The sequence below is a fragment of the Rhineura floridana genome, chromosome 7 (genome assembly GCF_030035675.1).
Source record: "Rhineura floridana isolate rRhiFlo1 chromosome 7, rRhiFlo1.hap2, whole genome shotgun sequence".
NCBI classification, from domain to species: domain Eukaryota; kingdom Metazoa; phylum Chordata; class Lepidosauria; order Squamata; family Rhineuridae; genus Rhineura; species Rhineura floridana.
This window is the reverse complement of record NC_084486.1, coordinates 144242109-144266760: the sequence shown is the minus strand read 5'-3', so window position 1 is coordinate 144266760 and position 24652 is coordinate 144242109. Positions and strand designations below refer to the sequence as shown.

The following is a 24652-nucleotide window of genomic DNA, read 5'->3' as shown; positions in this document are numbered from 1 at the left end:
TTCCTCCCTTCCTAGAGCACTTGCCACTTGCTGCTGCCACCACGGGAGAGGCCTCCACTGCTGTCAATGTAGAGCAGGAGGAGTGGGAGAGATGGGGGAGTTAAGATAATACCCCACACACACGGTGTGATTTGCCCTGGGGCCTGCCATCACTGCCCAGTGTCCAAAAACCAGGACTACCGTTACTCAGGGGAGGTGGCCTGTCAGCAAATATTGATCATATTGGTTTGGAGCGTTTCCAGACAATCCATTTATTGTGCCTTCATCCTGATTTGTTTGCAGGGAGGTTAGATGACATTGGGTTAAAGAAGCCAGGGTTATCCCACACTTCCCAGGGCATTTCCCCAGCACCTCCCTTATCACAAAAAGTCTGATCTTTTGGGGGCAGTGGCTTTGTTGGGCAAGACCTCCCACTCACTTGTAACTAGCCAACCTAAATTTGCCAGCATGTGTGAATCTCAGCCAAAAATAGTGGCAGTCTGGAAGCACCCTCTGTTGTGTTGTTGTTTTACTGTGCGTGGTTGGTTTGGGGGATATTTTGTTAGTGGCTTTGAAGGTTTGCTCTTTGTGTGTGTGATGCATTCATACAACCTACCCCTTGTCCCTCCTGAATCTCTCTGGGTATTTGTTAAATTTGTTCGCTCTTCACGGCATCAGAGCTCCTTGCTTTTTTAGCAGCAAGAGACTGACACAGCTACCCCTCTCAGCATGTCCTTTTTTGCTGTTTGACTTCCCCTTTCTCAGTCAGCCATGCTGTAGGCCAGCCTTTCCCAACCTGGTGCCCTCCAACTTATTTGGACTACAACTCCCAGCAGCAGGCGGTGTGCTGTCTGGGGCTGTTGGGAGTTGCAGTCCAAAGCCGCTGCAGGGCACCAGGTTCCAGAAGGATGTTCTAAGCCAGCCTTTCCCAACTAGTGGGCCACCAGATGTTGTTGGACTACAACTCCTATCAGCCTCAGCCAGCATTGCCAATGGTCAGGAAAGTTGGGAATTGTGGTCCAACAACATCTGATGGCCCACTAGTTGGGAAAGGCTGCTCTAAGCAGTGCTGTAGGTGGAATCAAGGTTGCTGCTCCATTTACGCTTTGGCACATCTACCTGATTCCTGACTCTGAGGTCAGACTTTCCGGAAACAGAGCCACACAGTGGTGGCTGGTGGGTTCATGTCAGCGGGGCAGTGGAATCCACTCTGGATTTTAGTCCCAGCTTTTAAGGAGCTAAGTTGCAGTACCTTGGACAGCTCCTTGAAAGTTCAGACTAGAACCTGAAGCGGATTCCACTGCCCCACTGACATGAACCCACCAGCCACCACCAACACCACATGAAGATTGCATGCCCCCTCTACCCTCCAGTGAAGAACACTATATTTCAAACAGAAAAGCAAGATAACAGCATTGAAAAAGAAGCATAGATCTTGGGATAGCTTGAAAGCCGGAGTGGGGGAACCTTTTTGGCTCCCATGGGCCAACTCTGACAGGTGGGTGGGGCAACCCACTTGCCACCTGACACCATTAGGATGTCACATGATTGACATGTGGGTTGCCCCGCCTACCTGTCAGACATTGGAGATTGAAAAGGGAGAGTCCCATGCTGGAAGTGGAAAAGAGCCACACTGGGTGGCTTCAAAGAGCACCACTGGGAAGGAGAACTGGTTTCCGCTTCTGCCTCCTTGAGTGAGGCATACTTCCACCACACACCAGCTGATGGGCAGTTGAGGGCATGCCTTGCTCTAGCAAAGGAACCAGCTTTAAGCTCCCAATTGTTCCTTTGAAGCCCCACCCTGTCAGGTGAAGAGCAGTTGGGTGTGGCTTCCCATTACAGCTCTTGGGCCAAATGGGGGACCCTGGCAGACCAAGTTTGGCTCACGGTTCGGGGGTTCTCCACCCCTGCCCTAAAGGGAAGCAATCATTTCAATTATTTCATTTATTGTTGTGTTTTGACAAGTCAAACCCACAACAAAAAGTTGTTGTTAATTATTGTTATTGTTCTTGTTGTTGTTATTTTCCCACCCTTCCTCCCAGCAGGAGCCCAGCGTGGCAGCATGGAGGTCTCCAGTTCAGGATTCTCCACTACATTTTCCATCTCCTTGGAGGAGGGGGTTGCTCCTTAAGATGTCTTGACTTCTGCAAACTTTGGGGTTTCTGCAATCATGGGGAGGGGCCACAGCTCCATGGAAGAGCATCTGCCTTGCGTGCAGAAGGCCACAGATTCAATCCCAGGCATCTCCAGGTAGGCTGAGAGAGACCCCTGCCTGAAACCCTGGAGAGCCACTGCCAGTCAGTGTAAACAATACTGAGCTAGATGGACCAAGGGCCTGACTCACTAGAAGGCAGCCTCCTGTGTTCCTAATTCCTCCCTCTTGTGCATGACTGATGCCGTTCTGACTACATAAGCGGCGACGTTCACCTCTGAGCACGGGAAGTAGAGGGTTCACTGAGAGGGAGTCATTTAGAATGTCTGCCTCGGGCACTGAAACGTCTGAGTCACCCCCTGCAATGTGCAGTCCCAGCAGGGGAGTGTTGGGTGTGATCCAGGTGGCGATCTCAGTTTTGGAGTAGCTATGAGGGTCCACAGGCCCAGCCACATGAGATGAGTGTCCACTCTAGAATGGGTCCAGAATTGCAATGCGCAGGGTTTCCTTGGAAGGCCTTTACCAGCCCGGTGCCCTCTAGCTGTTTTGGACTGCAGCTGCCATCACCTCCAGCCAGCAGGTCCTGGAGAGGGGTTGATGGGAACTGTAGTCCAAGACAAGCTGGAATGCTTTGATTTGGATTCCTGCATTGAGCAGTGGGTTGGACTCAATGGCCTTGTAGGCCCCTTCCAACTCTACTATTCTATGATTCTAAGTTGGCATAGTCTGCAATGCAGGGTGGGAAGTGCTAACTGAAAGTGAGACCTCTGGGAAATGCTGGTTGGTAACAATAGTTCCACACTTCGTAGAACAAGTGAGCTGAGTGGAAATAGAGGTACCTCTAATGGTTGATGCACTCTCTCCACTGGTAAACCTAAAGCAGGCACCAGTAAAAGGGTAACCGGCAGAGTGGGATGATTCTTTCCCATCCCCAAATACTATGATCAGTCAGATCAGGAAAAACTTCCTAACTGTTAGAGCCGTACGAAAATGGAACCAATGACCTAGAGAGGTAGTGGGCTCTCCGACACTGGAGGCATTCAAGAGGCAGCTGGACAGCCATCTGTCGGGAATGCTTTGATTTGGATTCCTGCATTGCGCAGGGGGTTGGACTTGATGGCCTTATAGGCCCCTTCCAACTCTACTATTCTACGATTCTATGAGATCAGCAGAGCCTGAGTGTTTCCCAAAAGGAAATTTAATTGGGCGCATCTCCATCCTGCCCAACATCCTGTAAATTCCTATGTGAAGCTTCCCAAAAACTCTTAAAGCCACAGCGCTAGTGATAAATAAAAGTAATGCTCAGTGTGCCCATCTGTTGCCAAGATGAGCTCTCCCTGTGGAAACAAGAACTAAAGAGGATGGCTGGGGAAGGAGGGGTCTGTTGCTTTAGGTCTGACCATATTAATAGGAATTTGGTGTGAGGCTTGACTGTTTGGGAAGGAGGAATGGAGGGAGAGTGAAGCACGCCTGAAAGTTTCTGGGCCCAGTAATGAATGGGCTGCTGTGCTGCACGAACCAAGGTTCAGAGCTGTGATGCTGTGAGATTCTCCACTGAAAGCCAAAGCCACACAGCCAGGCTGCAGGTGAAGAAGACATGGCTTCTTCCTCTCCAGCAGCCTCCACCCTCGGCCAGGTCCTGACAGGAGGCCAGGAGAAGCCAGCTCCATTGGGGTGCTCCCTCCGTCATCGGTCACCTGTCAGCAACCATTCCATCAGGCTGCAGCCTCCCTCAGACAAATCTGCACTTTCTCCCTTATTGCTCCCTCATGCCTGGAATGTCCTCCCCAAGCACCTGTGTGATCATGTCACCTCTTTTACATCTGTCAAATCCCTCCTAACATGTATGTCCATGTAGCCTTTGGCATAAACTAAGCCTAAGGACATCTAACTGTAATGCATGCTTATTGTTTCCCTGTTTACCCTTGTCTCCATGCTCCCCCGATCCCCCTGCAAACTCTGTTGTCAAATTTTAGATTGTAAGATCCTCAGGGCATGGGCATATCCTCTTCACACAGTGCATCTGCAGAGTGTGATCCACAAACAGTGTAGGTTGGTGCAGCTTTTAGGGAAGGAGTGAATGCATTAATATAGGCCTATCAAGGCCTGCTTGCCATGAGAGCTCAGTAAAATCTAAGGTGACTAGGGTTGCCAGGTTCATGGCCTGAGACTGATCCTGTATCTTTAGGAGAAGAAAAAGCCAAGTGCAGGTGTTCTTGCAACACTGTAATGGGGAAAACCACAAGGTGGGATTCTTCCTTCCCCCTGCACAACTTTTAAAGATACAGAAGACCTCTTGGAGGCTGGGCCTGGCAACCAAGAGATCTTCTGTATCTTTAAAAGTTGTGCAGGGCGAAGGGAGAATTCCACCTTGTGGTTTTTCCCATTACAGAGTTGCAAGAACACCTGCACTTGGCTGACTTTTCTCCTAAAGATACAGGATCAGTCTCAGGCTATGAACCTGGCAACCCTAAAGGTGACCCCTCCACATTGCTGAAAGAAAAGAGGGTACAGATTTGCATAACATTTGTTTATTCTAATTTATATAAAGCACTTTACAGCTCAGGACCAGTATCTTCTGAAATGCCTCCTCTGATATCATTATCATCAGTTTATTTCTGTGCCACTTTTTGGCCAAGGCTCCCAAAGGGTAGATACGAACCTACCTGGACCATCAGATCTTCATTTCGGGCCTTTCTTTGGGTCCTTAATTCATAGGATGATGACAGGGGATAGGGCCTTTTAAGTTGTGGCTCCCCTTTTGTGGAATGCTTTCCCCAGTGAGGTCCAGCTGGCACCTTCACTGAAATATTTTTGGTGCCAGGTAAAAACTTCCCTTCCTCATCCTCCCTGAGCTTTTCATGAACTGTGATTATGTTGTTTGCTGTCAGTTGTGCTGCTGAAGTCTGCTGCAGCTGTTGGGGGGTCCTTTGTATATTTTTTAAATTAACTGCATATGTTTTAGGTTAAATGTATTTTTATTATAATGTATTTTTTTCACTTATGCTTATTCCCTTCAATATGTTGTAAGTTGCTTGGAGACTGTCAAGCAACAAGCAAGTTGAAAAAATATATTTTTTTAAAAAAACGCATAGATGCAAATTTAGAAGATTGTGACCAGATGATTTGTGTGCCTCCTCAGACTACTGCCCAGGCAGGCACTAATTGTTGGGGGGCCGCATCAAAGCCCCTGTTGCTCTCCATTCTCAGGGTGGTTTGTCTTTAAACCAGCCTTGACTGGGCAGCCTTTCAAAATTGAGTACGCTTCCAAATATTGGACTCTCCTCTGACAGGCGTTCAAAGAAAAAACTGGCCTCTGTCAAGCAGGATACACGGCCATCCTAAAAAAACCTCCACGCTCAAAGTCAGTATGTCTTGGCACATCTGAGGCAGCGTTTCTCAGACTATCAGGGATGTCCCTCCCTGAGAGCACCTGGAGGTATCTGGCTGGCTGCCACTGCTGGAGAGACGATACCTGGTTAGCTGGAACACTGGTCTGATCCAGCAAGGCAAGCGCTCTGCTCCGATGGTTGGAAGTCACTTAGATCCCCTTCCAGATGTTGCTGGTCAAGGTGGGGGTCTTGTGTCTTCCCTCCTGCCTCGGCTTGCAGCTGCTTGCCCTTCTTCTCTGGACTCAGATGTTTTGGTTTTGGCTCTCCCCCCCCCCCCGCTCTTCCAAACCCCACATCTCATCTCCTGGGCTGGGGCTTTTGCAAGGCCAACTCGTGATTCTTTCCAGCTGTGCTAGGCCCAAGCGGCTGACACAGTTCCTGGAGCCTCTGCCTGCCAAGACAGAGGAATGTCAGCCAAGAGTTAGCAGCGAGCTCATGGAGAAAGCCAAAATCCTCCGCCAATTAATCCCAAATCTTCCTTCTCTTGTCAGGGGAGAAACTAAAGGGAGAGGTACGTGTTTGTGTTCCCAGCTAAGGCCTGGTCTCTCGGGACCTGGAGGCCAAATCAACCAAGCACATGGTGTGGGAAATGGGAATGACTTATCCCAATGCTCTTCACAAATGGAGGGGAAAGTTACCTTAGGTCAAGGAAAGCCAGGCTGCAGGCAGGGTGGTTGTTTATCAGCTGGATGGACACCTGTGTGTCGAAGGAGCCCAGTCCGGAAGGGAGTGTCCCCTCCTAATGGGCTGCTTTTCCCATCATCCTTTGAAAACGGTCAATGTCGCCATCACACTCTGAAAGCAAACACTCTTTGCAACCTATCATTGCTGACAAATGCAAGGATTGTGACAACATAAGCGGGGCTTAATTTTACATGCCAGCAGCAAATTCATTCCCTGGCTACGGATCCACAGGTAGCCAAAATGGCACAGAAAGAAGTCAGCAGGCTTAGGGGACCCTCATGGTTTGCAGAAGTAAGAAACTGAGAAACAAAACGAATGGGAATGGACTTTGAGGGTGTGAGGAAATGGAATGGAGTATTTGGAAAGAAGACATGGCTGATTGGCTGGACCCACAAATAGTCTAAGGAGGACAGAAGTCCCATCTGCACTATACATTTAAAGCAGTATCATATTAACCAGTCCTGATTTCCCCCAAAGAATCCTGGGAACTATAGTTTGTTATGGGTGCTGAGAGTTGTTTGGATACCCCTTTCCTCTCACAGAGCTACAATTCCTAGAGTTCCCTGGGAAGAGGGATTCAGTGTTAAACCACTAAGGGAACTTAGCTCTGTGAGGGGAACAGGGGTTTCCAAACAACTCTCAGCAGCCTCAGCAAACTACAGTTCCCAGGATTCTTTGGGGGAAGCCTGAGTGAGTTCAGTGGGAACAGAATGCTCAGTGCAGGGGGAGGGGGGGATGGAAAACCAAGGGGGAGGGAAAATGGAATGCAGTATCCGGAAAGAAGGCATGGCTGGTCGGCTGGAGCAAGCAATGATAAGAAATATAAGCCTAGACTGGTGAACCAGCAATGTAAAGTAAAAAAGTCAAAGGTATCTATCAAACTTCAGCATGGCTAGTTGGCTGGAACCCCAGAAGCAGCCCAATGAGGCCTGAATATACTCTGTGGAAATTGAGTGCTGACTGTTGGGGAGGACAAAACCCAGGGAGAATGGAATGGAGTACCTGGGAAGAGGGCATCATTGCCTGGACCCCTAGACAGTGCCAGGCTGATATATTTTGGTATGTGAAGTGAAGGCACACCCAGCGAGGCCTAAGAAGTTCAAAAGTCTTGCTGCATCATGCTGACATCAATTCCTGCCTTCATCCTATCCCTCCTCACACGCAATCCCATGGTGCCACCTGAACTGGGTCACGTAATCCTGCGACCGGGGAGGAACTGCCCTTGCTCCTGAACTTTTTAGCCTCAGAATCTGCTTTTAGCTTTCAGTGCTATGGCTGAGCGTTGGAGTACACTGGCTGTCGGCATGTACAGGGTGCCTTTCAGTGACCACTGGGTAGCAGTAACAAGTTCCATGCCACGCCTAACCCATTAGGGAGGCCTTCCAGGCAGAAGAGCATGGTGTTAGCAGAGCTTGGAAAAGTTACTTTTTTGAACTACAACTCCCATCAGCCCCAGCCAGCATGGCCACTGGATTGGGCTGATAGGAGTTGTAGTTCAAAAATGTAGCTTTTCCAAGCTCTGGTAGGCCTGGCTCTCTAGGGTCGTCTCCCCCTTGGAAGGCTCCATTGCCTTTTAAAGCTGTGTCAGAGGCAGAAATGGAGCGGTGAAGGTTTCCCCTTTGTTGTATCACCATACCAAGATAAAGTTTCACAAGTTAAATACCTGCCTGTTAGGCTGCTGCTAAAGGCATCGAAGCAGAAAGGCTGGTAAATAAGTTGGTAAGCCTAGGAGACACATCAACGTGGAGTGTGGTGACCTTTACAGCAAGAGAATCCTTACGTGTGAACACGGGTGGCATTGTCATCAAAGGGCCCCTCCAGACATCAGTTTTCCTATGCATTCATGATCATTTGTGCGCACGATGGCATTGGGAGGGTTACGCAACACTTTCAATACTACTTTCAACACTTTCAATACCTGCAAAAGTTTCAGGGCAGATATATACTGATTTGTTTCCAGTCGGTGCATGTCCCATAACTTCCTGACAAACTCCCTATAACTTTTTGTGCTACAAATGATCCAGGGTTGTTGCTCTTTTGTCCTGCGTTTGTTGCACTACAGAGTGGCCTGTAGCAGGATGACATTTGGGAGGCATTGCAGAACAACTAATAAAGGGGAATGATGTTTATAAATCCACCACTAATCCATCACCACTAAGATTGTGTCAATGACATGTTACAGAATACATCCGCAGGGGGGAAAATCGCACCAGTTTGGAGGGGCCCAACAACATCTGGGTGGTTCTTTAAGTGCCTTTTTAAAGCCAGATGTGAACAAGATTGTCAACTGTAAGTGAGAGGCTATGTGGCTTCTGTCTCTTGTACAGTCCCCTAGTGCATGTCGGGGATGCAGCTCAATGTGCATGAAAACAGCAGGAGCAGAACTGCTGCCAATGGGACACTTAGAGTGGCACTCTCTTTACTAATCCCTTTATGCAGCATTTTCACCATGCAAAGTGCTTGATAGAACCTTTATCTCTTGTGCGGAGCCTCAGGGCCCATCCTACCTAACTGCAAAATCCGCATTTTCCATATTCGGTTAGTGGCCTTGAGTTCCATACAAGTCCTGTTTGTGGTCAGATTATTGTGAAAACCCAATTATCAAGCATCCATACTTGTTGGCTTTTTTTTTTGGTCTAAATTGCTTTAGGATTGGACACTCTCCTAAGTCCACCCCTTTTCAGTGATTGGTCCATAACAGTTGTTTGCTTTTCACGTGCTTTTTCAGAAGAGCGCAGAAACGTATATATTTGTTAATCCCCGCACATGTGCAGGTTTGTGGATGTGTTCTTAGGTGGGAAGGAGACAAGGGGCTTGGGATATGATGGAGGAATGCCCATGGACCACCTATTGCAGGAAAGTCCACAGTATTGCGTCCGAGCGCACAGATGTTAATGCGATAGATTATCGGTTTAGGAAAGCATATCAGGGTTTTGGTGGTATTTCTAATACGGATTTGTGAACATGAAAATCTGTACCAGCTTGCAATGTCATATGGACAACAGTGAATTAATGAGGACACAAAGCTATACATTGCAGATTATACAGTTGTATGGAGGGGCCCTCAACCAGCCACACAAAGGTGCCGTCGGAAGGGAGGACCAGATGAACCGGTTGCCAGTGACCCAGTGCGAGGGTGTCTGCTCCCACAGCAAAATAAGCCAGGTTTTAGGAGTTCTGGTGCAGAGCCAAATTGCCAGCAGGTGGGTTGAGTGGCTGAAGCTCACCTATCCTGAACTGCAAGGCACAAATGTCTCAGCTAGCTTGTGTGTGTGTGGGGTCAGTTTGCTCTCATGGTTGAAAGCAGGCCAAATGGTGTGACCCAGAAGAAGCCTTCAGGGTGGGTGCATGAGGGGTTGCCCTCAGGTAGTTCCCATATTCTTTATCAGAGAGTGGAAAGTATCTTACTGGAGAGAGATCTCTTTAAGAGGACAACCAGCACCTAAGCTGGAAAACAAACAAACTCACTCCCTGGATTAGACAAAATAGCACCCAAGGAGCTTGGAGGCTCTGAGAGACATGTTCAGACAGCCCAACTGTTGCCTCTGCCATCGCCTGCTCCCCATGGCCCATTTAACTGTGTGATGTCCAGCTGCCGAGAGGCAAAAGGCTGCTCTTTGGAGGTGTGTTAGATATTGCGGCTGTATGTTCAGGGTTAAAAAGGCCTCTCCTTCTCACCTCCCTGGATGGCATAAGAACGTAAGAGCTTGGAAAAGTTACTTTTTTGAACTACAACTCCCATCAGCCCAATCTAGTGGCCATGCTGGCTGGGGCTGATGGGAGTTGTAGTTCAAAAAAGTAACTTTTCCAAGCTCTGTATGCTGTATCAGGCCAAAGGAGACCCATCTAGTCCAGCGTCCTGTTCTCACAGTGGCCAACCAGATGCTCTCATGGGAAGCTCGCAAGCAGGACCTGAGCGCAAGAGTGCTCTCACCACTTGCGATTCCCAGCAACTGCTACCCAGAAGCATACTGCCTCCAACAGTGGAGGTAGAAGACAGCCAGGTAGCCTTAAATATAGAAATGTACTGCCTTCAAGTCGATTCCGACTTATGGCAACCCATAGGGTTTTCACGAGGCTGAGAGGCAGTGACTGGCCCAAAGTCACCCAGTGAGCTTTATGGCTATGTGGGGATTTGAAACCCTGGTCTCCCAGGTTGTAGTCCAACACCTTAACCATGAATTTGTCTACACCTTTTTCAAAGCCATCCAAGTTGGTAGCCGTCACTGACTGTTGTGGGAGCGAAAGCAATGGTTTAACAGTGTGAAGAAGTACTTTCATTTGTCTGTCCTGAATCTTCCACCGTTCAGCTTCATTGGATGTCCTGAATTCTAGTGTTATGAGAGTGATGTCGGAAGGACCAGGGTTCTTGACAGCTATCAACTTTCTCCACACCATGCATAACTTTATATGCAGCTTGACTTATCTGTATACCCCCCCCAGCTGTTTGAAGGAGAACAAGTTCCTAGTCCTCATAGATATGAAGGGAGGACTGACAAAGTGGGCAGTTTCTGCTTTTTAAAAGCCACAAACTAGGTCACATACACACCACAAAGCACAAGGTTTCCTCTGAAAAATCCTGGGATCCTCACATAGCGTCAGTTTCCAGCATCCTTCCAGCAACCGTGCCCAGGACTCTTGGGGGGAAGTCATATGCTTTAAATGTATGGTGTGGATGTGACCCTAGAGCCAAAATGAATGTGTGCAGCCAGGTTGGTGGGGTGGAGAGGGCTGGGTGGAGGGAAGCATTCTGCGACAAATTTTCCTAACTCAAACCTTCAGGCACAAGCTTGTTCTACCAAATCTATAGAGTTCCAGTTCAAATTTTGGGAGCAGCAATCCCAACTGCAGATGTTTTCAAAGTATACAGGAAAGATAATAATGAAGAGTGACTGTCAAGCCATTCATTACTGGATTTTGGTATGTTAAGACATCATAGCAAGCCTCCCCTCTGCTGCCGACGGTTGTTCTTCTGCTACTTAAGGATGTGGTGGTGAGGGGAAATGGAGGACTCCCTTTGGCTGCCCCCTCCGTTGCTGACAGCCGAGGTTCTATGGAAGTCGCAGCGATGGGAAAACACACACATAACACATGCATTAAGGGCCCCAGTAAGAGGTGCTGTGGTCCAGTCATGCTCTGCATCTGAATGGAAGGCTTGAGTCACACAACGGCCACAGCAAATTCTTCTCTCTGCCCCCCCCCCCGTTCACCGTCTGTAAAAGAACCCTTGGAAAGTGCCCGCAATCATTCAATTTCTGAGGCTACGCAGGTCCAGGGGATTGCTTAGGAAGCAAGTTTACTGCTTGGGGAGTACTAACTCTATGCAGCTGTTCATACTTATGTACAGTGAGTGCACATGGAAACTTGGGGGGGGGCACTGCAGAGTCACAGTGACAGGGCCTGCCCCGTGTAAGATCAGTTGAATGTCAGTGTGGTTCTCTCTGGGTTCCTGAGAGGTCCTGGTTTCCAGGAGCTCCTGACAGCCCACTATACATGTACAGCCAAATGCATTGAGGGTCTGTGGGGGTGCACATCAGCCTGCCCTGTCACTAACACATGCACGCTCACTCTAAACAGTTTGAATTTCTGCACAATCTTAAAGCGGTTGTGGGAAATGTATTGTTTTACAGGCAGCATTTATATATGGGATTCTATGCCACAAGGCCACTGGCTTGGATGGCCTTGAGAGTGGATTAGACAAATCCTTGAAGGAGGAGAAATCTGTCAATGGCTATTAGCCATGATGGCCAAATAGAGTCTCCGTGTTTAGGGGCAGTTTATCTGTGACTACCAGATGATGGAAGTGAAAATGAAGGAGTCCTAATGTGGTGAGCTTCCTGGAGGCAGATGACTGTCTACTTTTGGAAACAGGATGCTGGACTAAATTGGCCTTTTATTCTGATCCAGCAAGGCTCTTCTACTTAATGTCCTTAAGGACATTTTGCTACACAAATCAGCTACACCACTGAACCTGCAGGATAAAGCCCAGGAACCTCTTGCCATACCATGTTGCAAAGGGCGCAGGGGTACAATTCTCAGGCCAGCTATGCTCTTAGACTGTGAGATATTGCAAGACAACCTGTGTGGGGCACCCATCATATTGCCCTTGATGGACTGATTGGCACCTGCCAAATGTGGCAGCTCTTCAAAGGACTTCTTTGGCTGCCGGTCAGATTCGAGCTGGACCTGCCTAATTTTCCTCCAAGGCAACATTTGTGGCTGGGGGGCTCATGTTTTGAACCCGAGGCCAACTTTCTTTCTACTGGCCTGCACACAACTCCCATCCTGTGACAGGCTACAGAGGTCTCCAGAGCTCCACCTTTGGGGTTTCTTTGGAGAAACTCTCTCGGTTCCCAAGCACTTTCCAGAAACTCAAACAATCCCTTCCTTTGTTTTTCCCTCCTTAAGCACTAAACAGGAGATTAAGAGGGAAAACAGGAGCGCTAAGAAGTCCTTTACAGAGTGGGGGGTGGGTGGAGAGAAGAGTGGGGGGGGCAGGCACACAGCTCTACTACCCCCCCCCAGAAGGTGAACCTAGATCCTTTGCAGATGGGGCCTAGAGGCTTGGTGCAGACATGTGCATATCTTTTGCTGAACCATGGCAACTGTTGTCAATTCCAGTGCTAATCTCTGGAACAAAATAATAGAGAAGCAACAAGTGCCTCTGATTGTGAGCAAAGTGTATTTCCTTTACCACTGAGTAGCCATGTTCCAATCAGCCAACAGCTAGGAGAAGGTGGCAGCCAGGTAACAGTTTGATGGGTCAGAGATGTGAACCTCCAGGATGCAATTAATCACAAACGTCCCTAAACAGACCTTCCCTCTTTAAACCTATTGGTTGCACACCTTCCCTTCCCTTCCCATCCACTTCCAATAAACACACATGCACTCTGGAGCTCCACAAAATTTTAAAATAATTTAATTTAAAAAAGTACTTCTTTGAAAAATATGTCTACAAATGCAGTTGAATCGTTCCTTTTGTTTGTTTTCATATATATGAAACCATAGAACCAGGGTTCGATACCTCTGCACTGCACTGTCAACTTCCAATAGTCACTGAAGCCAAACTCACTGCAAGCCAAACTATTGTGGAGCGTGGGCTGGGAGGACAGGACCATCTTGGGATAGGGAGATAGGAGGGAACAGCAGCGAGCAGGCAGCCTGCAAAAAGCATGAGACAGCCCCCATAATGCAGGTTTTAATCTGAAAGCTGAAGCATCCTGGACAGCTCCTTAAAAGTTCAGACTAAAACCTGGAGTGGATTTCACTGCCCCATTGACATGGAGCCACCAACTGCCACTGCTTGGCTGTGCACAGCATTCTTGAGGGCTGCAGCCAAGCCTCTGGTAGTATAAGCCAGGGATCCCAAGTGCTACAAGCACCCCCATTGGACGCCTGCCTTGGGAAGTCAAAGGAAGCTGAAAGAGGTGCTAAGGAGCAAAAGGAAGTTGTCTGGAAGTGACCCAGCAGGGGGTTAGCTGTCACAGGAGTACATCCTTGGCTGCTATAATAAACCCGATTCTAGAACCAACCAGCAAAATGGATGGAGGCCTTGCATTGCATTTTTTTGCCAGATTTTTTTTTTTTAAAAAAATCATGTACATTGGAGATATTGGGAGAAACTGGGGCTTGGAAAATTATTGGAGATGGAATGAGGCAACATAAACTAATGATACAAGGTTATGGGGGGCATAAGAGATGGGGAAGCGTTTGGGACTCCTGCCACCTCACCACCCCTCCCAATTTGAGCCTTTTTGCAAAACAGCACTTGCATGTCTCTGCAATGGGCCTGACACTTGCTTTGCTTTTTTTAAAACAACCGCACCTCCCCAAACAACCAAACCACTTTCTCTGACTCAGCATTGTTGCTTGATTGCGATCTTTGTCGTCTTGTGTTACAAAAAATGCCCACTGAGAACCATGCCACCTAGAATTTCCCCCTTGGCAATCCGAGAAGCCCTAAGAGAAAACCACTCCCCCTGGCACAGAGGCAGGGCAAGAATATCTGCTGTCTAAGGGGGGGCATGAAAGATAAGGAGAGACTGAGGAGTGGAAGCCAAGATGCGACTAGTCTGGCTACGCAGAAGAGTTAAAAGGGCCACAAGAAACTGCCATGGTGGAGGAAGGAACATAGGAACACACAGGAAGACCCTTGGCCCATGCAGTTCAGTATTGTCTACACTGACCGGCAGCAGCTCTCCAGAATTTCAGGCAGGGTTTTCACCCGGCCCTATCTGGACATGCTGGGGATTGAACCTGGGACCTTCTGCATGCAAGGCAGATGTTCCATCACTGAGCTGTGGCCCTTACTCAAGGAGGTGGCAAGGCATGCCATGTCCAAAAGGGACAAAAGCAAAACCCATCCAATTTCATTACAGCGGCTGCTGAGCCCGGGAGATGGAATGGGGCTACTTCAGAGTTCTAGGCTGAAGCCCTGGGATCAGGACTGCATCACAGTCAAAATGGAAGGAAACAGCTGCAGGCTCGCACAAGAAGCCACTTGGAGTCAGAAGCGATGGAAGGGCAGGCTTAGAGGACATTGTTCCCTTAAGGAGGGAAAGGAGGTATCCGCCCTAAATCTCACCCTGGCAGCAAAACCAAGGCTATGATCTAGCACATGAGTGGGCAGCCTGTTTTTCTGTCAAGGGTCATATTTCCTGGGGGACGTATAATCTGCCATAGAGCCCAAAGTGGCAGGAGGACCCTTCCCCCCCTTTATCTGTGCCACCCCTTTTTCCACCCTCCTTTTCCACCCACATGGAATTTAGGCCTGTTCCCAGGAGTTGAGGCACACCACAAACACAGAGCCCCAAAGGCTTGATGAAGCACCAAATAAATTAAAGGCACCATTTGGAGGAAAGAGGCAGGGACAGAACGTTTAGAGAAACCTACAGAGGTAAAGAGGTATTCAGTATCCATTACAAAATGAACTGCCCTCAGCCAGCAACCTCATAGCCCTGTTATTGTGAATAGAGATGGGGGACCTGCAGCTGTCTAGACTATCGGACTACAACTCCCATTGCCCCTGACCATTGGCTGTGCAGGCTGGGGTTGATGGGAAATGGAGCCCAACAACATATGGAGGACCACAGGTTCCCCATGGCTGGACTGGAGCTTGCTGAACTTTCTCCCTGGGGCCTGCAGGATTTGGAATGGGGGAACCATTGCCTTTCCTCATGGAGACAACTTCAGATAACACACATAAGGCTTTGGCAAAAATCCACATTTTTCAAGGGTCTTCTCCCATCACCATGACAATTTTTTTTGTGCTTCTTCTATCAGCACCACACACTTCAGTACTTGGGTTATAGGCAAGCAGATTCTAGATTCCACACCCTGATCTGATAATTGGCCTTTTCTGTTACTGAGACACTGGGCTATTGTATTTGGGCTTAAATGAGATTTGGGGTATCTTTCTCACCACAGAAAGTAAAGGTCTCTCTGCTAAATTAGCATGGCAAGAAAAGGTCTTATCATCAGTGACTGCTGCTATGGATAACTCTTTTCTTACCTTACATTTGGACTCTGTACAGAAATGTTACAGAAGTTACAATTACTGCTTTTAAAATGCAGTGGTCTTTCAGTTCCACTGGTTGTATTTCTTCCCTCTGTACTCATGTGAATATGTGACCCTGTGAATAGGGATGGAGAAATTCAATTCAGTTCACATTTGAAGGCGAATTATGAAATTCGCCCTTTCTAAAACAATATGAGAACTAAAAATACAGCCAACCTTTGAAATTTGCACTTATCCATATGTTAGGATGCAGTTCAACAAACTAGTGTTTACAAAAATGCATATAGTAGGCAAAAGTGTTCATGAAAATGAATATATTAGTGAGAGTAACACGCAAATATGTATTGCATTGGAAAAAATTGTTTGCTAAAATGTGCTCATTAGTCAAAACTGCATAATGTGTTTATCAGGAGAAATGTATACTGAAATGCTCAATTTTCATGAGGATTTGAAAAAAAAATTCAGAATTGCTGCAGAACTGAAGAAGAACTGAGAGAACTGATATTGACAGCTCTTTCCATCCCTACTTCTAAACCAAGGATAACACTCCATGAGTGTTTATGCTGCAATAGACTAAGGCTGCAATTTAATACATGTCTACTCAGAAGTAAGCTACATTGGGTTCAATGGGACTTACTCCCAGGTAAGTGTATATTCAGGGCCATTATAATTCAGTTTAGGTAGGAGAGAGAAGGGGATACAAAAGTCCTTTCTCCTCACCACTGATTAAGCCCTGTCTAGGCCCTCTCTGGTTTCTAAACCTTCAGACACACACTCTCTTCCCTGTCCATTTCCAAACTTTCCTTTACAAGTATAAAGATTAGGAGGTTGTTATTCCGGAACTGTGGCTTGTGTGAGGCACATTATAAAGAATGGGACATAAGCAAGTTTCTGCATAACGGAAAAGGCTTTTGGTGGGTGGAAGGGAATGGTGATGCTTTTGTTTCAGGATGGGCAGGTGTGAGGGAGAGCGGAAGAGACAACATGTGTATCACAGTCCTGCCTGTTCTATCTCACTTGGTAAATTTACTGCCTTCAAGTTGATTCCGACTTATGGCGACCCTATGAATAGGGTTTTCATGAGGCCGAGAGGCAGTCACTGCCCAAGGTCACCCAGTGAGCTTCATGGCTATGTGGGGATTCGAACCCTGGTCTCCCAGGTCGTAGTCCAACACCTTAACCACTGCACCACACTGGTAAGAGTTGCAAGTTGACTGCTTCAGGTTGACATACTCCCAATCTAGCCCCTCCTGGGTTGACTCAAGAAGCACTGGTGCCTGAGGTGCAAAGTACCTCCCTGCTGGTGCACATAACTCTGTTGTGACAACGTGTTTAAGCCAAAGCTTCAGGCTGCATTCCCCACCCAGCAACAACAACAACAAAATCAGTATTATAACCTAAAGATTGCCAAACTTTATGGAACAGAGTGAGAAGGCTCATCTATAAGACCACTTTAAAAAGTGTGCATGATGGGCTCCAGCTTTTTAATTCTGCTGAAAAGCAGAAGACGAGGCCTCATCTTTGGGGGCAGAGGAAATTCTTAGTTATTTAAAAAGTTCAAATTCTACACCAAAGCAACCAACATCGCTGCACCATTTTGTGACCTGATGGACACATTTGGTAATATTCTACAACATGGATTATGTTTCTCTTAACCACAGGAAGAGATAATGACCTATCCTAAAAAATAAAAAAAAGCTGACTAGTGGAACTCCTTCATCTAACTTGTAAGATTTTTAGTGGCACAGCCCTTCTGTTAGCAAGTGCACCTCCACAGCCCAAAGGACAACTCAAAAAGCAAAACAAATACAATTCCAGGCTGTTGAATTCCACGATTCCAAATTACAATGTATGTAGAAAAATACACAAGCAGGTCTACAGCAGTCTCTCTCTCTCTCTCCTCTCCCTCTCTCTCTGTGTGCAAGAGATCTTTAATAAAGAAAACATGTTCACTCAAAATATTCAATTAAAAACAGGTCTGCAAATTGTGTGTGAGTTGCACCTTTCTTGGTAACTGTTCATGTATGTATACCAGCCCTCCAGATGTTGTTGGGACTCTGACTCCCATCAGCCCATTCAGTCAGGGATGATGGGAGCTGTACAACTGGAAGACCGCAGATTCTCCATCCCTCATTTATATTTTAAGACCCCTGCCTTATATAGCAAACCACACTTTTAAGAATGGGGTAGAGAACAAGGAACTCAAAGGTTCAAGGAACCTTTCTTATGGCGGGTGGTGGTGATTATTATAGCAGCAGTCTTCGTCCAGTGAGCCTATTTGCAAGTTCAAGGGGACAGTGAGAAAAATCTCACAGAGCTAGGCAATGACACGACACATTTGGCTGCTAGCCTGCTACCTCTGGTTGAAATGGCTCCGATACCTGAATGGTCTGATCCAACCCATAGCATGGAACCATCTTGGTCATCCATGGGTGGAAGACCCTTCTGAAAATGGCTGTACACATGTAAACTCCTATATGCATTTGCCAAAATTGAGCAATTCCTTCTCAGACCAACTCTGGGAGCTGATCACACAGTTCTGAATTATCACGGAGAACTGATTTGCTGTACATAAGACACAATGTACAATCATTTGGACGTGCTGTTCCCACAGAGAGGTGGGAAGACAGTGCACCACTCCATGTGATGGACCAGGTTGGTATTGTCTGGTCCGACCCTTGGAGATGGAGGTCTGTGCCTTGGGGTTGCCTAGCAACTGCAATGTGCTCCCTTCCAGGCCTACACAACTTGTGACTCACCAAACTGAACACGGCCCACTAGCTATGGATGTAGTTGCAGCCTGCCAGGAGTTTGATAGTTCTCCATTTTTTGCTTATGTGTCTAGCCAGCTGTAATATGTGCCTGGCAGGATGCTGGGCATTTAGTCAGGATGTGTCTCTTTTTCAAGTTATAAGGGCCTGCTTCCTTTCATTCCTAGCAAAGTCACAGGCCAGATATGAAGTGGCAGCAGAGGAGTCCATGTTGGTCAGATGACAGTCATGTCCTCATATGAGAAAAGCAGGATAAGCTTTTAAAAAATGAACCTCAGGGACATGTTTTGGGCTTTGTCTCCATGTTGGATGTAAGGCAGGAAATGTGGAACCATTACTGCGTTGGAAGACATGGGTGGTGGCAGGGAAGACACTCCCCTGATCTGGTTCCATACCTGGGCCTAACAGCTGTTTACAGCCAGGGAGGTCTGTTGCTAAGCAACCCCGGGCTCCCTATTGATGGGCAATGGCATTCTCAAGCCAGACACTGGGCTATCCTTCTTCAGTGAGACTCTATCCAGAATGAAGGTTGTAAAGAAATCAGGGTGGGGGGATATATTGTTTCAAAGCTGGGCTGCGGCCTGGAAAACTGTGTGGCAATGGAAGGAATCCCAGCGACTCCAAGAAGGAGACAAGATTATGAGGAGGCTTAATTGGCTAATTAGTGGAAAATTAAAAACAGGGCTGCATCTGGGAACCACACAGAGCATACTCAAGCGCCACTGAAGCATTTTTAGGTTTGCAAATATGTGCGGTCATGGTGCCAGAGGCACCTCAGCTTTCATTTTCAAAAGGGTCACTAGTCCTCATGACACCAGAAAGATGTTTACAAATGGGCAATGTCTGCTAATGGCTCAGAAACCAGCAGGATGTCTTGAACAGAGCTTTCAATCACCAAGAGATGGGACTTTGATGGCATTTCTCTCCCCCTTGTACGAATCTTCTTCCTTATTGCCTCAGTGTTCCTGTTATCCTGTGTCATGCCCATGATGGCCTTGATACCATTATTTCAGAGCATAGCAAGGAACACTGACATAAGCTTTTTTGTTGTTGTTGATAAAAAATGCAACTTTGCAACCTCAACATTCTGATTTTGATGGGGTCATGCCAACTCTGAAGCGGAGGTTGCCTTCCTTCCCCATATAAAAAGTTGGGGGTGTGTGAATGGAAGGGCCAAAAACCTCTACATGATCATCTACCCCCTTTTTTGCCATTGGTCCAACAAAGACGGTTCCAGTTCCTGTCCACTCATGAACTTGATGGGAAGCCTCAGGCAAGTTGATCAAAATTCCCAAGCCTCAGCTCTCTGTCATCTGCAAAATGGGTTTAATAGTGACAAGATGACCCTATAGGAGCCTTTGTATTAGAGATGGAGGTTGGACTATGCTACAGGTACCTCTGGGGCATCCAGCCATAGCACCATTGAACATTTAAAAGAATGGTAGTTGCAGCCCAGCAGATTGGAAAGAGCAAAACCAGAGGTCCTATATGAAGAGTTCTGCTCAGTATGTTATAAAGAGAGTGCATAGCATTAATCAGGGCAGAAGTGACTTGGATCCTCCACATGCCCAGGTTTCTGACTTGGCACATGCCCAAGTTAGTGTTTGTATGAGTGAGAGGGAAGCATTTTGCAATTGAGACCCTTTTGGTCAAGAGTTTGAGTCCAACGCTGTGCCAAAATAAGGAAGAAATCAAGTTAAGTTAGAAAGTACGCTGTAAGATTAGAACCTTTTCCTACAGAACGACTAAGGCTTAACGGGGTGACCTTACAGGGGAATGAAACTGAACAAGAGTTATAGTCACTGAAGTCCCCCAAAGAATCACTGTATGGATCTGACACTACCTATGATCCTGTCCTATATGCTGAGTCAGATTATTGGTGCATCCAGTGAGTGTTATCTACTCTGAATGGCAGCAGCTCTTTCTGGCCTCAGGCAGAGGTCTTCTCTAATGTTACTATTCAAAATCCATTTAAAATGGAGATTAGGGATGGAGGAGAAATTTGATTCAGTTTGCATTTAAAGGTGAACCTAATTCATACTTTTTGAAGCAATATGTGAACCGAAACACAGCCATCCTTCATAATTTTGCACTTCTCTGAATTCTTCAGTGCAATTGTCCAGCCAACTAATGTGTACTAAATGCATATAGTAGGGTAAAGGTGAAAATAACATACAAAAATGCATTATATTAAGGTAAACCACTTTGCAAAAAATGTGTAGATTAGCCAGAACTGGATAGAAAAATGTGTACATGAGAAGAAATTTGCATGAAAATGCTGATGAATTTTCATGAGGTTTTTTTTTTTCAAATTGCAAACTGATGTGGGAATGTGGAGAACTGACCTTACGACTGGAAAACAGAGTAACTGAAATCAGCAGATTTGCCCATCCCTACTGGAGATGCTGGGGGTTCAACATGGGATCTTATGCATGTGCTGTAGCCCTGAGTTGGGAATGTAGTGAGCCTCCTAGTTGCACGGGCTCCCGCCTTTTCCAGGTAAGAGGATATAACTACTTGGAGAACCATTCTGTGCAATTTAAGAGCCCGCTCCATCTCCCAGTGGGCCTGACAAAAAGGTTATCATCTGTCCTGAGTTACTCTGAGGCAAATGTGATGTCGCATCCTTGTTCTGAGTTGACGTGGGGAGGCAAAGCAAATTTCCCTGCTATAAATTTGAGGTTGTGCTTGTTTCCCAAGGAGAAGGGACTGAAGCTGCCCTGTCAAAGAGAAATAGTTATGACTTTGTAGAAGTATCCCAAGGAGAGAGAGAAAAAGAGTCAGACTGGTCATCTTTGCAAATGGCAATCCATGGAAGGAACCCTTTGGGTTAGATCTGGTGAACCTCTGCTTCCTACAGGATTAGGAAACCAAACTGGAAGGGGTAGCAAGGAGTGGCTCTGTTTCCATGGCTGACAGGGAGAGAAGGAAGAAAGAAAACCCCTTTCACAAGACACCTGCCACGGGTTTCCCTCAAAGCTACAATTTGCTGGAAGAATGGCCAGTTCAGCCAAGGCAGAAACTGCAGAGTGAAGTGTGTTTGTGCATGCACATTGCATGGCACCAAAGCAATTTTTCAAAGGCAACATGCAAGAAGCCAGCTCTGTGGGATGGCCTACTCTCACCCAGAGGTCTGGGGAACTGATGCTGTGTGGGGGAGAGGAGGGAAGCTGCAAAGGGCCAGGCCTTCCCCAATGCTACTCCTCAACTATTGGGACTTTTCTCCATAGGCAGCAAAGGGGGATGTTGCAAAGAGACTCTCCCCGCCCGTTTTTTCAAAGCCATGAGGCTGCTGCTGCTGCTGCTGCACAGGAGGCCTGCAAAGAAATGGACCCCTTAAACAGAGTGGGATATGGGTTGGTGGGCTGAAAGCAAACACTGCTAAGCTGGGGGGCCGACAGCCAGGCCCAAGGCCCTCTGTACACCTTAATAAGGTTTGTGGCAAAGAGCCAGCAAATGAAGCCACAAAGAAGGTTTTAGAGAAGGGAGGGGGAACCCTGTGTACCTGCCCCAATGCCACTGGGCTACACTACTCCCATCGTCCCTGACCAAAAATATCTGGAGAGCTACAGGATTCCTTGTCTCTGGTGTCGAAGGAATGGGGCACCCAACTCAGTTTTGGCTTCCAGAGAGATGATGGAGCAATCTGCATTCAAATCTTCTTGTTAGCTTCCATAGTTTCTGTCCTTGTTCTCCTTTTAGTGGAATCAAAAATCAGTGTCCGAGGGATTTGGGCTTTGTCTTGTGGCCAAATCCATTCCCATTCCCACCCAGCTCCTTCCTCTACTTATGCTTCTTGTAGCCCTTAGCCCTCCCATCCTGCTTACCCTTGCTATTCCCAGGTCCAAATTAGGCATCACCGTGCTAGGCAGAGGTATGTAGGAGGAAGAGAGACCAGTGGGCCTGGAACACGGGAGGGCTGGATTTAAATGCACCCACACAAGACCAACACGGCAGAAGAAGGTGGCACTCCAAGAAGGAGGGGATACACTCTGCAGTTGCCTCCATTCCCCGCCCCTCCCCCAAATTCTCCCAGTGCCTCCTTGCTTGTAGCCAAAGGCCAGCAGGAAAGGGTTTCAGAGTAAGAAAAACTGTTCACAACAAGGGGGGAAGGAGCCTGACATTTTGTGTGTTGCCGGTTACTGTGCAGCGGAGGAGAGACAAAGAGAGGGATCGACAGAAGGAAACGCAAGTAAAATTGTTATTGCCTTTATTCTGCCCATGCCCTCTTGCAAGGTCCAGACGGCCAGTACACGCACTCTTACACATGCAAGCTCTCCAGCTCCGCGAGGGAGCCTCTTGCCCCCTCGGCTCAGGGCTGCAGAGGCTTTCAGAAGAAAGCAAAGGGGGGGGGAAGTGGAATGTGTTCCAGTCTTTTTGGCAGCAATCACAGCGTGTGTCAAGAAAAGGATCCACAGAGATGGGTGCATGGCTGACAGATCCTGCTCCTTCCTGCATAAAACATGAGGTGGGGAGGAAGCGGGGAGGGGGGGAGAGAATGCAAGGCTCCTCTGCTCAGCACAGCCTCCCTTCTCCTGAATCCCGCTGGGCAAGCAGGCTCTGTGCAAACTCACGCTGACGGGTCTCTGGGAACATTCCAAGATGCAGAACCGGCTCGCTCAACTCTCTGCGTAGAAACTGCTGCCACCGGCTCTGTAGTTCCAACGTGCTGGGCCCAAAGTGGGCAAGCCGCCATCTCCCCCTGCAAACGTTTCTTGTGCTGCTCCCTAGGAGCGGAGCTAGGTGAGGCACAATTGTCTCCGGGCACGCGGGGAAACCACTCAGCTGGATCCTCCTTCCTGGTGAAGAGCAGCTCTGGCAGGTGCTTTCGTTCATTCATTGGCTAGGGATTCCTCTTTGCCAGGTGAGACTGCGTGTCAGCAGAGGAGGCCAAAGAAGCAGAGGAACTGAACATTGATGGCCCCCATTGGAGGGAGGTGGAGAAGATCAGTGGGAGGGACAAAGGGGGAGATGGTGCCTCCCCCCATAATCTGTCTTCAATATGAAGACTCCGCGTTGCTGGCGCACAATTCCAAGCACGCAACAGCAAAAAGGGAAAAAAAGAAACGAAAAGAAAAAGGCAGGGTTCCTTCTTGCCTCCCCTCCCCATGAGCCTTTAATCTAGCTAGGAGAATCCTAGTCCATCCCAGCAGAGGTCTGTTGACAAGCCAAGAGGCTCCAGGCAAAGATAAGGGGGCGGTAGGAGGAGGGAGAACGGCACCCCCTCCCAAATTCAGGAAGCTGGGCAGCACCACAAACTAGAATCCCGGGAGATTCCCCCGGCGGGTCCATTCCAAACCAGAGTCCTCAGCGGTCAAACCTGAACTGGCAGCGTCTGGTTCATTTGTAACCTCATGTCCTGTATGCTGCTCAGGATCTTCTTCTGGTGTCCTGCTAGCGTCACCCCTATCCTGAGCAGGTCCCTAGGAAGACACAGGGAGCGAAGAAATTAGCAACACACAGAAGGGAACCCAACTTGCTGGGAGGGGGGGCTGTAAGCACAGGGAAGGAAATAAGAGCAGCTGACCTCAGGGACTCTCTGCCACCAGATGTATCAATGAGAGAACTGGCGGTGAACAGTGCTTTACTCAGAGGCGTGAGCTGTGTTCCCATCTCTCCTCAGCTATGAACTCATTAGGAGGCCTTAAGCCAGCCACATTTCTCTCACCGGCCCACCCACCCCAATCTGCAATATAGGGGTAATAACACTGACCTATATTACAACATTGTGGTAAGGGTCACTAAGTTGGTGCATGCAAAGACACTCTGAACACTCAAAAAGTGTCACACAAATTCTAAGGGTGGTATCCAGCTAACTTGTTCTCCCCCCCTCCTCTCCCCATGCACCCTCTACATCTGTTCTAGGGTTTTCCCGAACCCTCCAGAGCAGATCTGTGGAGGGGGGAGTTCAATTGCACAAGCTGAAATCCTTGCATTGATGGAACAAGTTAAACGCTAAGTATTTTTTTAGTGGCATGAACCAACTTAATTTCATGAATTGATTTTTCTAGGCATGGCTCCTCCATGACCTTCCCCGTCTCCGCTCAACTCTTTGGCAGGACATTTCATTAGTGTCCCTCATCCTGAAAAACACAGAGTCCTTTTTTAACCGGCTGGGATGTTTTTTGCTGGGGAGGGGAAGGTTCTGTGAATGCTC

General features: G+C 47.7%; 1 protein-coding gene across 7 annotated transcripts in view; it reads right to left on the bottom strand.

Annotated features, from left to right (window-relative positions):
- Window positions 1-22688: 22688 nt before the first annotated feature.
- The window catches only part of EPHB3 (EPH receptor B3), a 112678-nt gene continuing 110714 nt past the window's right edge, over window positions 22689-24652 (bottom strand). For all 7 annotated transcript variants that reach the window (XM_061637428.1, XM_061637429.1, XM_061637434.1 and 4 more), the window contains exon 16: window positions 22689-23918. In XM_061637428.1, the coding sequence (XP_061493412.1) occupies window positions 23810-23918 (109 nt within the window). In that variant the 3' untranslated portion in view covers window positions 22689-23809. The remainder of the gene's footprint in view (window positions 23919-24652) is intronic.